Raw genomic sequence first — 15,594 nt, 5'->3', positions numbered from 1 at the left:
CCCTGAGGACTCTCAGGGGGACTTGTTTTGGTTTCGATCAGGTGAACAGCTGCTCTGCGAGGCCAGCACGGTGCTGAAGTATGTCCAGGAAGATTCCTGTCAGCGTGGGATCTATGGGAAGCTTGTCTGCACAGACTTTAAGATCGCTTTCTTGGGTGATGACGAATCTGCATTGGATAACGATGTACGTATGGGTTGCATTTGGCTGAGGTGGAGGGGAGCAGGGCAGTTGTGGCCCCATTGTCCTTTCCCCCCAGCTCCTCAGTGGCTCTACCTCATGCCCCCTACACGACACATTAAACACAAAGGACAGAAGTCCTCGCCACTGCTTGGCTGTCTATCCTCTGGGATCTCTTTTCGGTGGCGGGACCATTCTAAAATTTCCCTCCATTGCCTTGAGTCATGCTGGCTTGCATCTGACTTCACAGGTTGACACCATCAACTCGTTCTTCTTTTTTGTATTTCAGCACAATATGTATCCCTCATGGGAATCACATCTCCCCAGATATACTAGTTCCCCATGTTTTCTGTATACTGAGCTGTCCCTCAAATTCAGGAACTGAGTTCGGTTATGAAACTGATGCTGAATGCAGCACTTGAATTTGGGTTTACTTTGCCCCAAGTTGCACTGTCCTTGTAAGACTCATCCCTACTTACAGAGAATGGGCAAGTGGCGTGAGGGAGAGGGTGGCCTACACCACTCGGGGATCGCGGTTTGCTGATGCAAAGCCAGCTGGCCTGGGCCCCCTTTCTGCCTTTGGAGTGTGGTCTTCCGTGCTGCCATCTGCTCTAGTGGCTTGGCTCCTCGTCCTGCCCAAATACAGACAGCATTCACAGAAACTTGAATCTTTCAGTGTTTTCTTCCTAAACCTGGCTTCATGTAGCTGTCACTCACCAGTTTGCATTTGTGTAGATAAGTCTTAACTTCTCCAAGTGATTGTGGCATGGCTGGTTTGCCTGGGAGCAGCCCAGGAATGGCATGTCATGCCTGGGTTTGAAAAAAAAAAAGTGCTTACCAGCTCTCCTTGCATACTTCATCATCTCTTTCCTAGAGAATGTGGCTGGCTCCATTTCCCTGTTTTTTGTTTTTTATTTTTTTAAGATTTTATTTATTTATTTGACAGAGAGAGATCACAAGTAGGCAGAGAGGCAGGCAGAGTGAGAGGGGGGAAGCAGGCTTGCCGCTGAGCAGAGAGCCCGATGTGGGGCTCGATCCCAGGACCCTGGGATCACGACCTGAGCTGAAGGCAGAGGCTTTAACCCACTGAGCCACCCAAGCGCCCCGCCCTGTTTGTTTTTTAGAGGATATACTCAATTTCCCCCGCCCTGTTTGTTTTTTAGAGGATATACTCAATTATATCTCAAATTGCTTTGAGATATAATTAACATATAACATCATATTATTTTAAGGAGTATAACATAATGATTTGATACCTGTATATATTGCATAGTGATTACCAGAATAGGTTTAGTTAACATCTCTTATCTCATGAAGTTTTTTTCCTTATGAGATGATCTTTCTTAGCAACTTTAAAATATACAATGCAGTTTTAGTAACTATAATCACAAGGCTCTACATTACGTCCCTTGATTTCTTTATCATAACCAGCACTTAGTCCCTTTTGACCACCTTCACCCATTTCTTTACCCCCTCTCTGTTTTTACTAATGTGTAGTTTGGAAAATGGTGATTTGCTCTGCCTATAAATGTTTAATAGGGCATAGAAAGGAGTCACAGTTGTTTCCTTTTGTATCTTTTAGGAAACCCAATTTAAGAATAAGGTTATAGGGGAAAATGACATCACACTCCACTGCGTTGATCAGATTTATGGGGGTAAGTATCTTTTCCCCTGGGAAAGTAGAGCTTTTGAAAGTAGAGCTGGTAATGATAATATTTCTACGGTCCTTTACAGTTGATTAAAGTTTCTTTACATATTTATTTTGTTTAAATCTGTTTTATGGATGAGAAAATTGAGATACAAAGTGGCTTATTTGGGGCCACCCAGCTGCAGGAGCTTGCACTTGAATTTGGAACCTGTTCTGCAGTGCCATTATAGGCAGATCATACCATGGCTGTGTTAGGTGTGTAGGTTTTACTCTAAAGACTAATCTGACAAAGGTTTGTAGCACTGTACTGAGTCTTTTCTGCTAAGGGTCAAGCCTCTCTGCTTTGCTTCTATATTTTTGCAGTAAGGGCTTTTTCATAAGTCACTCAGTAGCCATTTATCATGATCCCAACCCCAGTAGGTGCTGTGCGGTCCAAATTCTGGGGCAGGGAGAGGAATGTCCGGAGGGGCCCCTGGCCATAAACCCAGGACTTGACTGTCCTGACAGCGTGTCTCTCCTGAACCCCTTCCACCTTTTGTAATCTTAGCTTCTGGAGTCAGTCCATTTTGAGCTTGTCCAGAGGAAGGAAGAACGCTGCCCATTGTCAGAGAGCCGGGGCCCCTGCTGGCGGTTACATCGAAGGCAGCACCTTTCCTCTTGCTCTTGAGAGGTGTGACTAGTCTGCCTTGTTTCCTCAGCACTAACTTTTTGCCTTACAACATGATTTCCCTTCTTGATTTCATAATCGATGTGTAGTGTTTGATGAGAAAAAGAAGCCTCTCTTTGGACAACTGAAGAAATATCCTGAGAAACTCATCATCCACTGTAAAGACCTGCGCGTGTTCCACTTTGGTCTGAGGTACACAAAAGAAGAGGAAGTCAAAAGGGTAACTAGTTACATGTATTTGGAGGTTTTCTTTGCCGCCACATGTCACCACTGACTCTTATTTTTTGCTTATATTGCACGAAGCAGAGGGGGAGCATTTCACTCTGTAAAGCTGAATTGGTTTAAAATCACAGGCTTTGAGTAGAACTGAGAGAGAATTTGGTGAAGCATGCTCGTGTATTATGTGGCACACGCTGCCTTTAATCCTAGAGTTCAGAATGATTTTTCTCCTGGGTCCTCTGAAGAGTGGGGGGTGGTAAACCGGGGGCAGGAGGCAAGCTGCTTCTCCGACATCTGACAGCGTTTCCAAAAAGTACTAACAGAGACCCCCAACTCCTGGAGAGAGTTCGTATCTGGGAAGTAGAAGTATGTGGAAGGAGGAAGAGGTGCATGGGGTAGATGGGCAAAGCCAAGTTACTAAATGAGGCCTGGGATTTTGGACACTAAGGCAACTTAATCTGGTTGCTGGAGCAAATCAGAATATATAACTGGATGAACTGCTTACAGTGGTCCCTGTAACTTCTACGGTTTCTCTTACGGAGGTATCGAAGGTTTAAAACTTGCCACTGTCCTGGTAAACCCGTCTGGGGAACCGTGCAGAGGGCCAGCTCCCCTGTCGTTCTGGCTTCAGTTGAGTTATACAGTTACGGGTAATTCCCTGGTTTTCGTTCAGTCAGTGTGGTGGCTCACTTAGAAAAATAAACATGACTCCCGTGTCTATTCTGAGCAGGGAAAGAGTGGTGGATGTAGGGAAAGTCCCTGAGAAGCCAGAAACTTCATTTGAACGATGATTTTAGTTATCTGTCCAAACATACTTTTGTTTGGAAACTTGAAACAAAAAGCACAATGGACTGATTTCTCATTCTGATTTTCTAGAAGAAGATCTTAAAGGCCACAAGTGGATCAGAATAGCTAAGTGTCTTGGCTATTGTCTGATATTAGCTCTATGTCACACGTGTCAGATTTTTTAGAGTATATCTGAATGTGGCACTTAAGTTTTTGTAGTACCTTGCTATTGAGAAATGAGACTATGTTTTAAAAATTTCCCTGGGAGGGGCGCCTGGGTCCCTCAGTGAGTCAAGCCTCTGCCTTCAGCTTGGGTCATGTTCTCGGGGTCCTGGGATCGGGCCCCACGTTGGGCTGTCTGCTCAGTGGGGAGCCTGCTTCTCCCTCTCTCTCTGTCTGCCTCTCTGCCTGCTTGTGATCTCTCTCTGTCAAATAAATAAAATTTTTTAAAAATGTTTTTAATAAATAAAATCTTTAAAAAAAATTTTTTTTTTTTCCCATAGAAATCAGGGACGCCAGGGTGGCTCAGTTGGTTGGGCACCTGATCTTGACTTTGGCTCAGATCATGATCTCAGGGTCATAAGATCGAGCCCCACGTCAGTCTCCATACTGAGTCTCCTTAATACTCTCTCTCCCCCTCTCCCTCCTCCCATGCCCCCAGCATGTGCTCTCACTCTCTCAAATGAATGGATAAATTAAAAAAAAAAAATTTTTTTTTAAATTTCCCTAGAAATTCAGGGGCCCCGGGGTGGCTTAGTCATTGAGCATCCCAACTCTTGGTTTCAGGTCATGGTCTCAGGGTCATGGGATCAAGCACTGTCTCAGGCTCTGTGCTTGGCGCAGAGTCGGGGGTTCTCTCCCCTCTCTCCATGCCTTTCCCTGTTCTCTTTCTGTCTTTCAAATAAATAAGTAAATAAAATTTTTAAACTTTCCCTAGAAATTCAAAGCTCTTAGAAAACCAGACAGAATTGTTAACATTCTGTTTACTTGGCGTTATTCCAAAAGATAGTATCATAATATAAAGACCTCAGAGTTTACATGCTGCCCGTAGGAGCCTATTAGCGTGACTGAAAACCTAGACAACTCAGTGTTTATCTGCCAAAAGCATGACTCTACCCATTGTTTGGTTCTTTTCTAGATTGTCAGTGGCATAATTCATCATACCCAGGCTCCTAAACTGCTTAAAAGATTATTTCTGTTTTCCTATGCAGCTGCTACACAAAACAGTACAGGTGAGTGTCTTCTGGGTTCTAATTTGCAGGTGGGCACACCCTTTAAATTCCTACCTGAAACTAGCAGACAAGAACTTATCCATGAGGGGGCGCCTGGGTGGCTCAGTGGGTTAAAGCCTCTGCCTTCAGCTCAGGTCATGATCCCAGGGTCCTGGGATTGAGCCCCACATCAGGCTCTCTGCTCGGCAGGAATCTGCTTTCCTGCCTCTCTGCCTACTTGTGATCTCTGTCTGTCAAATAAATAAATAAATCTTAAAAAAAAAACCAACTCATCCATGAGTTTCTTCTTCCTCTTTCCTAGCAATTGATTGCTTCTTGCTTGGGTAAGTCATTCAAGTTACTTTAAAAAAAAAAAAGTTTCTATTTTTTTTCCCTGTGATCTTTGTTGCTCTAATTTATCTTTAAGGTTGATTTGCTTTTTCGTGAGGGATTATTGGTGTGATTGTTTCTTTTGAAGGATAAGATCAACGTATTAAAATGAGGAATGTGAGACTCTAGAGAAACAAAATTCAGACAAGTTTAAAATAATCCTGTTTGTTGCTGGGTTTTTTTTTTCCACCTTAATATATTTTATTTCATTTCATAACACTCTAGAGAATATCCTGCATTCTAGAAAGCCTTTAAACAACCAGAACATACTCTGTAGCAAATATTTTGGGGGAAATGGAACAGTTGTACATGAGAAAGCAAGTATGGTTACGTAACGTAAAATTCCACATGTTTTCCATTCGGTTCACTGAAAAAGGGAGCAGTCTTTTAACTAAGAAACTTCGGTCATTTGAATTAGCTATTAATAATGCCTAGCATTGTACAGGGTGTTCACAGATGTCTGTCTTCTCTCTATCTCCTCGATCTCTGTACTCGCTCTGCCAGTCAGTCTGAACGTCAGGTTGATGTCGAGTGACTCTGCGCTATGTGCTTTTCGTCACGGAAGTGGTGTGTTAGTTTAACAGGGTACATGGTGCTTTCTGGAGGATAAGGTTGAACTGCTCATTGGGTCAACATTTTTGAATGCTTGCTGGGGGACACGACTTGGGGATGGAAGTGAATAGGACTAAATCCCTGTCCTCTGCGAGCATCAGGTCAAGCAGAGACAGCTGAGAGATGTGTCCTTTGGTGGAGGGGCTGGTCACACTGCGGGTGGTAGGGGGAGGCTGTCGCGGGGCACAGGCTGTGCTGGAGCTGACGGGGAGGATGTGGGAGTGTCTGGTGGGGACAGAGGAGTATTTTCGGCAGCAGGATCAGTGTGTGCAGAGATGTAGCTATCTGAGAGAGCAGGTTGCATTTTGGGAACTATGGTGACTTAGTAGAAAAGCTGTGAGTTTTGGGGTCTGTCCCACTTGAGTTCAAATCCTTGCCCAACTGCTCAGTAGCTGCGTGATCCTGGGGAGGACACTAAATTCTTGGGGCATCTGTTTTCTCACTTTAAAAACAGCAGTTTAAAGCCTCCGTTGAAATGTTGTGAAGATTATAAATTGTTAAATGCATGGGGTGCAGTCAGTTACATGAGGGTTTTTTTTTTCTTTTAAAGATTTTATTTATTTATTTGACAGAGATCACAAGTAGGCAGAGAGGGAGGGAGAGGGGGGCAAGTAGGCTCCCTGCTGAGCAGAGAGCCCGACGTGGGGCTCGATCCCAGGGCCCAGAGATCATGACCTGAGCTGAAGGCGGAGGCTTAACCCACTGAGCCACCCAGCCACCCCAGTGACATGAGGGTTAACTAAAAGTGTAACTGCATGTTATTCAGGGTGGATTGTGTTCAGAGAATTACACTAACTGAAGATAATGCTTAGCTCTAGTGTTATACTGAACATAAAATAGTTCCTTAATTCAGTAAGTTCATCTTTGTGAATTACAAATCTTCCACTGTAGCTCTGCATGCAAATGTGGAGTAACTGGCTTACAACAGCTTGTTGCAATATGGGATCTACAAGATATGGCTTATTTATGAATTACTATAACTTATGTAAACATCTGTTGGGTTTACATTTGAAAAACCATACTCTATTTTTAGGAATTCTGCCTCTTCCTTATATCCTGACTCTTGGTCCAGATGCAGTATAGGACAGTTTCTTGGCTCACCAGGACTGTGTTCATCTGTGTTCCAAAACCCTTACCTTGACTGACTCTGGCAGTTTCTTCACCTACCGGTGTTTTGTTAGTTAATTTGTTTTGTGCCATGATGCCCAGGATATGTGACACCTTTTATTCTACTTTCCATCTTTTTTTTTTTTAATCCTCCTTTCAACTCCCATTTTTTGAGAAGTCATTTTATAACTGATGGATGCTGATTGACCAGTTAGCTCTTGCATTTAGTAGGGGTTTGTAGAGTCGGTGGTTTTGCAGCCTGGACATCTTCAGTTACTTTGTGGCTTGATAATTCACAAAATGTGCTTTGGCTGAAAGGTCCTGAATACTGTGACAGGGCGTTTTAGGGAAGGACTTACCTGCATTGCTGAAAGAATTGTCTACTCTTGAATAGGAGTCTTACTATTATTTGTGTCCATGGGGAGATTTTTTTGTTGTTTATTACTCTATGGAAATTCTTTATAGCTGCTTGGGTTTGGGTTCCAGTTCTGCCATTCTTTAGCTCTGTGACCTTAGGCAAGTTTCTTGACCCTTCTGTGCCACATCTGTAACATGGAGGAATTAATATTACGTAGGACTGTGAGGATTGAGTTAATGTAGTGCACTCAGAACAGGGCCTGGCACATGCCAAATGCTTTATAAGCTTCACTGCTGTTTTTATTACTATTCTTACTTCCGTTTGTACTGTGATCTGGTTTTATTTTAACAAATAGCATGGGGAGTTTTACCAAATACTCTTTTCCCCAAAATGCTTGGGTTTTTTGAGATGCACAAGGGCCTGAATTAACTGATTTGTGTTGAGTAGCTGAGACCGTTTTCGTGCGTGTCACTCAGCAGTCTGTGGCTTAGGAGAGGACAGAGGACACATCTGCTGGGCTGCAGGCATAGTGCTGCTGGACGTTTCCACCTAGTGGGTAGTAGCAGGGCAGGCTGAGGGGCAGAAGTCTCCATGCCCGTGGTGCAGTCCTTGACTAGCAAGCCCTGACCCTCCGCACAGCTGTCCTATCTGATGATGGCCCGTTAGTAGCTGTGTCACATGGGCCAATCCTTTTGTTGGCAGAGCATCTGCAAACTGAAGGAGGAATTACATTCAGGGATCTGACATGCTATTCAAATGAGTTTGCCATCTTATGCACATATTGGTAGGGCTAAAAATATTTTATTATTTTAGCATTTGTGCCAAGCCTGTCTTCTAGTGCTTCACAGGATCTTTTATGTTATATAAATTATCTCATGGTCAGATGACTGAAAATGGAGCTATAAATTACTTTTGCAAGGAGTGGAATGAGAACAACTCCTTTTCTCCAGTATAAAAAGACCCATCATCATATTTTTGGGTTAATGACCAAAAAAGGAACAAGGTTGGGATTAAGCAGTGAACTCGCTGTGTTTCGATAAAAATGGGCTTAGCAGACAAAATTGGGGCTTAGGATCCACTTTCATATCATTAAAATACCTGTACCTCACAACCAGATTTTGTCTTTTAAATTTATTTTGTTAGCCACCGATCCCAAGAACCATACTGTAATGTTTGACACACTTAAGGACTGGTGTTGGGAGTTGGAGAGGACCAAAGGCAACGTCAAGTACAAAGCAGTGAGTGTCAATGAAGGCTATGATGTCAGTGAAAGGTAAGTATTCAGTGCTCTGCTTTTTTTTTTTTAAACTTTATTGAGATTGAATTCACATGCCATGCAATTCACACATTTGAAGTACCCACTATTTAGGAGTCTGTTCACAGCGTTGGTGTTGGTTGCAGCCATCACCACAGTCAGTTTTCACATGTTTTCATCAGCCCCAGAAGAAACGTCATACCCCCTTAGTAGTTGCTGCCCGTGTACCCTCAGCACCCCCAGCCCTAGGCAACCTCTAATCTACTTTCCATCTCCATAGTTTGCTTATTCTCAAGATTTCATATAAATGGAATCAATAATAAGTAGTCTTTGTGCTTGGCTTCTCCACTTAGCATCATGTTCTCAAGGCTTATCCACATGGTAGCGTGTATTAGCATTCCATTCTCTTTTATTGATGAATAATATTCCATGGTAGGGATAGTTACTTATCAATTCATTTATTTATCATTTATTAATTATAAATATATTATCATTTATTTATCCATTCATCAGTTGGTAGGCTATTATAAATAATGCTGCAATGAGCATTTGTTTACTGTTTGCACAGTTTGCATGTGTGCATATGCACACGCGCACGTGTGTGTGCGTGTGTGTGTGTATTCCTAGGAGTGGAATTGCTGGGTCATATAGTAACTCAGTGTTTAACTGTCTGAGGAACTGCCAGACTGTTTTCCACAGTGGCTTCACCATTTACACTTCCATCAGCTGTGTAGGAGGGGTCTGCATTTTCTACGTTGATACCGTATACTGTGTTTAAGAAACCCTTAAGGTGTCCCTTAAAACGTTCAAAAGTGAATTTATATCTTTTTTTTACCATTGTATATAGAGTCTAAGTATAAAACTATTAGAGACATTTTTGAATTTGTTTTGTGTATTTACTTTCCTTTTTCTTAGCACTTCATTTATTCAATAAAAATCTTTGATGGGGCACCTGGGTGGCACAGTCGGTTAGGTGTGTGACTCTTGGTTTTGGATCAGGTCATGACCATGGGGTCGTGGGACGGAGCCCCACATCAGTCTCTGTGCTCAGTGCGGAGTCTGCTTCTCTTTCTCCTCCTCCGTCCTTCCCGCTGTGTGCACACTCTTTCTCTCTCTCTCCCAAATAAATGGGTAAATCTTAAAAACAAAGAAACTTTACATGGCCACTGGGTACCAGGTAGTGTCCTGGCTACTGGAGATAATAGCAGTAAACAAAGAGCCTAAAAATTCTGTGCTCCTGGAACTTTCACTGTAGTGGGAGGAAAACAATGATAGAATAAATGAGTGATTAGAGAGTATGAAAAGGTCATAAGTACTATGGGGAAAAACAGATCACAGGGGCTAGGGAGTGCTGGAGGTGTTGGTGGGGAAGGTTGGTCAGGCACAAGGGACAGTAGAGGCAAAGACTCTGAGGCGAAGTGTTGTCTGGCTTCCATGAGGAACAGCAAGGAGTCCAGGGCTGGAGAGGAGCCATCTGAGTAGTAGGGGGTGAGGTGAGGGCAGAGCAAGGTGGTTGGATGGCGAGGGGGAGAAGGCTTTCAGCATTTATCACGCAGTGAGGAAAAGCTTGAGCAGAAGCAGGATGTGATCTGACCTACATTTTTATTTTATTTTAATTTATTTAATTAAATAAAGAAATATTTAAATATTTAAATAATAATTAAATAGTGATTTAAATAATTAAATAAATAAATAAATTTGATTATGTGATTTATTTATTAATCTGACAGAGCGAGAGAACACAGGCAGGGGGAACAGTAGAGGGTGAGGGAGAAGCAGGCTCCCCGCCGAGTAGGGAGCCCCAATGTGTGGCGGCCTGATCCCATGATCCCTGGGATCATGACCTGAGCCAAAGGCAGAAGCTTAACAATCTGAGCCACCCAGGTGCCTCTGACCTACATTTTTAAAGGATGACTCTGCATAGTACTTTTTTTTTTTTTAAGATTTTATTTATTTATTTGACAGAGACACAGTGAGAGAGGGAACACAAGCAGAGGGAGTGGGAGAGAGAGAAGCAGGCTTCCCGCTGAGCCTTCCCGCCCCAGTACTTTTTTTTTTTTAAGATTTATTTATTTGCGGGGTGCCTGGGTGGCTCAGTGGGTTAAGCCTCTGCCTTCAGCTCAGGTCATGATCTCCGGGTCCTGGGATCGAGCCCCACATCGGGCTTTCCGCTCAGTGGGAAGCCTGCTTCCTCCTCTCGCTCTGCCTGCCTCTCTGCCTATTTGTGATCTCTCTAAACAAATAAATAAATCTAAAAAAAAGACTTCTAGATATTTTTTTTTATATTTATTTTTTTGCGAGAGAATGCGCGTGTGCATAAGCAGGAAAAGCAGAGGAAGAGAGAATCTCAAGCCTACTCCCCACAGAGCGCAGAGCCCAATGTGAGGCATGATCTCACAACTCTGAGATCATGACCTGAGCCAAAACCAAGAGCTGGACTCTTAACCAACTGCTTCCCAGGCACCTCTACATAATCCTTTTTTAGAAGCTTGAATCTTCTCATTTTTGGAACATACTCCCCAACATCCTGCTAGCAGTGTCATAAAATCTGTAGTTCTTTTTAAAAGAGATTTTCTCTATTTGACAGAGAGCATAAGCAAGGGGAGCAGCAGGTAGAGGGAGAGGGAGAAGCAGGCTCCCCGATGCGGGGCTTGATCCTGATGCAGGACTCACTCCAGGACCCTGGGACTATGACCTGAGCCGAAGGCATCCCCAGTGTCAGACATTTATAAACTTAACTCTCCTGACACAGCACAACCTAGAATGACAGTGGCGAGGGGCCTGCAGAGCAAATGTCATATCCCCCTTCCTGCCCTTCTCCCCCTCCCCTCTTTCCCAGTCCCAGAGCTTGAAAAGGGAAAGCTAGCTCTTGCTCAGAGAGGGGTTATAAACCCCTTCACTGAGAAGGTGATAGTTTGTAAAATGATGTTGACACTGGTAGAAGGCATCCCCATTCCCAGAATTGTTTTTAAAAAATCCTGCCAATACTGATTAAATTCATTGGTATTAAAATGTGAATGTATAAAATATATAATGATAAATTAATATTAATATATTAATATATAATATATTAATAATATAGTCAGTGTATTATATTAATATTAATACTATTTTTAAATAGAAATAAATAAATTCACTAGTATTTGTGTGGTTGTTAGCACATCAAAAATATACCTGGTAGAAAAGGCAGGTGGGCAGGAAGTTTTTAAAGGTTTATTTTATTTCAGGTAGAGCACAGTGTGAGTGTGTGGGGGGGGAGAGGATCTTTGAGCAGAAACTCCATTGAATGTGGAGCCTGAAGTGGGGTTTGATCCTAAGACCCATGAGATCATGTCCTGAGCTGAAATCAAGAATCAGACACCCAACCGAGTTTTACCCAGGCGCCCCATGGGAAAGGAGCTTTTAATTAGTGGTTAGCAGGGAAAATGGAGCTTTAGAAAGATTTTAGGGGTGAGAGCAGTCAGCGCAAACACACGCCCCTTGGACTGCCCCAGCCATGCATACAGTCTCTCCCCCCACCCTTTTTTGTCTCGGGGAGGATACAGGGCAAGCTGTGCTTTGTTTCTCACCTGGACCGCTGTGGTGCTGCCTACATGGTCGCCACCATCCACTTGGGTCCCCCAGCACCCATTCTCTAATACCTACATGGCCCTTCATGGTTTGACTCCTGCCTGACTGCCCTCTCTCCCCCCTCTGATCATAGCGACCCCCCACCATGGGCCTTTTCTGTGTGGTCTCCGGTCTGGGATGCTCCTTTTGCTATTAGCAGTGCAAGGGTGTTGCTTCCCTCTTATTTGTCAGGTCCTAGCTGAGGTGTCACTTTTGTAGGGAGCCTGCCCGAGACTCGGTCAGGTCTCAGTGAGGGCTTTCTTTGTGCTCATGCCTCTCTTCACAGCACTTCCTACAATTGTGAGTTTATTTTTATCTGTGTCACCATTTGGAAATGTTTGTTTCTGCCACTGTCAGCTCTGGAGAATCAAGGACACTTTTTTTTTTCATCATTGTATCCTCAGTACCAAGTACAGTGCCTGGTTTTAGGAGACACTCAATAAATAGGAAACAGAATGAGTAAATTAATGAAAACCCTTCCTTCAGTAGTTAGCAGACACTCCAGTCAGTTTGGATAACAGGAAACTGAGCGTCTACTTCATCTTCTCCCAAGGTCAGACCTAACCTTTCTAGTACCAGTCTTCCTTCTCCTGAAAAGCCTTTTTACTCTCATCCTGCCTCCCTGTCAAGGTATCAGAAGGTCCATTACCCTGTGGGCATGTATCACACAGGGGAGCCTCTGAACTGATGCTGCTCCAGGAAGACATTGCTGTCCCTCTGAGAGTTTCCTCACCCTAATGAAGGATAGGTCAGAGCAGATCTTTCCTTCAGTAATGATGTCGTCCTGTATTTGGAAGGGCTGTTGACTTTGTGTTTGAAAGCTCATCCTGGTGAGTTAAAATGACAGCTCTCCAAGGAGAGAGAGTTAGCTGTTTGTGGACATTGGGAGCCTCACAGCAGAGAGCCCATGGAACCTCCTAGTAGTTCGCTGGGACAAGAGAGGACACCACAGACTCTCCTCACCGGTGCAGAGCTGTCCATCTCTGTGCAGTGTCCTTTCTGGAGCGACTGCGTGCTGCATATGCTAATACAGTTGGTTCTGGCATTTTTCCCCTTTGATGAAAGACTCTTTTTAATAAGAGAAAATTAACTAGCTAACCAGCATGGTAGAAAATTGAACCTCACTAGTACTAGTAGGGGAAGACATGCAAATTTCTTAAGACCTTGTGGCCGCAGCTGTGTAGAATGAGCCTCTGGGGATGGAGCTGAGACTCAGGGCTACCCCCCAAAAGCTTCCCCGCAGGTAGTTCTCCTGTGGAGACTGAGAAACTGTGGTCTGTTGGTGGGTTGCGGGCAGCCGCCCTGCTTCCTCAGTCACCTGGGGATTAATGTGCAGATTCTGATTCAGTGGATCTGAGGTTGAGCTGGAGAAATGTGTGCTGTCCAGAGGACACTGCTGCATACTTGGAGTAGCACGATCCTCTAGAACATTTGAAATTCATAGACTTGTAGGTATCATATATTCAGCTGTCCTCCTTGAACATGGGGGAGCTTTTGAGCTTTGGATTTTTTTCTTCAAGCTTCTGATTTTCATAGTCCTGTGGGGGAGCCTGAACATAGGGAGGTTTTTAATCTTCCCATGTGATTTTAATGATTTGTGATTTCATTGATTTGTGAAGAGTTTTTTTGGGGGGGTGGTGTTTACTTCAGTGATAACACATGAAGGGATGCCTTACCACCAATGTATTAAAGCAGACTTAGAAGAAAATATCCTGGACACAGTAAACTTTGAAGTCAAATGATTCTTAAAAATTTTGGTGGTTTGAAGTATCTTGTCCTTGTCCACTGTTTTCTAAACCTGGTTCTATAATATAATGAGAGCTTTTTTCCTTTTTAATTACCTGTAAGATTTTTTTAATGGAAAATTTCAAGCAGTATAAAAGAGAATATGATGCATTCCCTTTTACCCATCACCCCCTCTTCAACAATTATTTTTTATTTTTTTATTTTTTTTAAAGATTTTATTTATTTATTTGACAGAGATCACAAGTAGGCAGAGAGGCAGGCAGAGAGAGAGGGGAGGAAGCAGGCTCCCTTCTGAGCAGAAAACCTGATGCGGGGCTCGATTCCAGGACCCTGGGATCATGACCTGAGCCTAAGGCAGAGGCTTTAACCCACTGAGCCACCCAGGTGCCCCCCCTTCAACAATTATTAACTCACCTAATCCTGTTTTCTGTGTGCCTCCCTTGGATTATTTTGAAATAAATCCCAGACCTCATCACATTTCATTCATGAATTTTTTGGCATACCTCTCTAACAATTAAGGACTCTTTTTATAAATATAACCATAAAACCATTATCACACACTTTTCAGATTTTAACATTAAAACTCTCAATATCATTCAGTAACATAAGTCAGTGTTCAAAAATTTCCCCATTGTTTTTATAAATTTTTAGAAAAATTTTCATCCTTTTATCCATTTTATCATTAATGAAGACTCAATGACATTGATATCTTGCAATTGATTGATAGATTTCTCACGTCTCTTACTCTGTAGGTCTTCCCATCATTATTGGTTTTCTTGCAATTTATTTGAAGAAACCAGGCTATTTTCTGATCGTTTCCTAAAATCTAGATTTTGCTGGTATTTAAAATGGTGCTCCATTCACTATGGATTGAATAAATGTAGGGACTCAATCACATTCACATGGTAACCTTCTCAATTCTCTCCCAACGCCTGATGCTTACGGGACTTACTTCCGTGCAGCATGTGTACAGACGCTGTCTGGTTGTTCCCATTGTGCTTCTTACACCATAGACCACCTTCTTACTTCCCCTGAGGCTTTATTTCAAGCTCTTTGAGTGAAAGGGTTTTTCAGCTCCACGGTGATGGAACTTAGCAGGTTTCTTATTAATAGAAACCTGCATTTGCTAACTAGAGGAAGAGATGGTGTCTCTGTATATCTCTGATCTTTGCAACTCTGAAAACCTGATTTTCCCACTTCCTACCAGTTAGGTTATTTTTACCACCTAAATTTTCGCATATAGAAACTGAAGTCGTACTGGTTGGGTTCAGGTCATAGCTCTACTAATGCTTACTTTGTTGCATAACCTATGAAGGGCCTCAGGGGTGATGTCTCAGTGTCTCTGTCTGTAAAATGGAATAATAGTAGTACATACCTCATAGAGTTGTAGGGAGGATAAAGTGAATAATTTATGTTAAGGACTTCAAGTCTGGCATACAGGAAGCACTTAAATGTTTGTCAGAATGCTTGGCAAAATGTCTAGACAGCAGTCATTGTAATTATTGGTTTTGTTGTTTTTTGTTTTTTTTTTAAGATTTTATTTATTTATTTCACAAACAGATCACAAGTAGGCAGAGAGGCAGGCAGAGAGAGAGGGGGAAGCAGGCTCCCTGCCAAGCAGAGAGCCCGATGCGGGGCTCGCTCCCAGGACCCTGGGATCATGACCTGATGCGAAGGCAGAGGCTTTAACCCACTGAGCCACCCAGGCACCCCTAATTATTGGTTTTTATATTAGTCTGACTGAAAGCATGGGTGCTTAATTGCCTCTGTGATGAGAAAGATCACTCCCAATTTTGAAATTCATAGAC

At 43.0% G+C, this 15,594-nt stretch overlaps 1 protein-coding gene across 2 annotated transcripts in view; it reads left to right on the top strand.

Moving 5' to 3' along the window:
• MTMR12 (myotubularin related protein 12) overlaps window positions 1-15,594 on the top strand; it is a 68,492-nt gene that overhangs the window by 30,586 nt on the left and 22,312 nt on the right. For both annotated transcript variants that reach the window (XR_004381936.1, XM_032851270.1), the window contains exons 3-7: window positions 42-184; window positions 1,761-1,833; window positions 2,583-2,713; window positions 4,637-4,730; window positions 8,320-8,449. Coding sequence is in view for 1 of the 2 variants with exons in the window: in XM_032851270.1 (XP_032707161.1) it covers window positions 42-184; window positions 1,761-1,833; window positions 2,583-2,713; window positions 4,637-4,730; window positions 8,320-8,449 (571 nt within the window). In the remaining variant the exon portion in view is untranslated. The remainder of the gene's footprint in view (window positions 1-41; window positions 185-1,760; window positions 1,834-2,582; window positions 2,714-4,636; window positions 4,731-8,319; window positions 8,450-15,594) is intronic.

Source organism: Lontra canadensis, unplaced genomic scaffold, assembly GCF_010015895.1.
Source record: "Lontra canadensis isolate GAN:19392208 unplaced genomic scaffold, GSC_riverotter_1.0 scaffold5, whole genome shotgun sequence".
Classification (NCBI taxonomy): domain Eukaryota; kingdom Metazoa; phylum Chordata; class Mammalia; order Carnivora; family Mustelidae; genus Lontra; species Lontra canadensis.
Note: the sequence above shows the minus strand (reverse complement) of the source record. Positions and strands in the feature narration are given on the sequence as shown.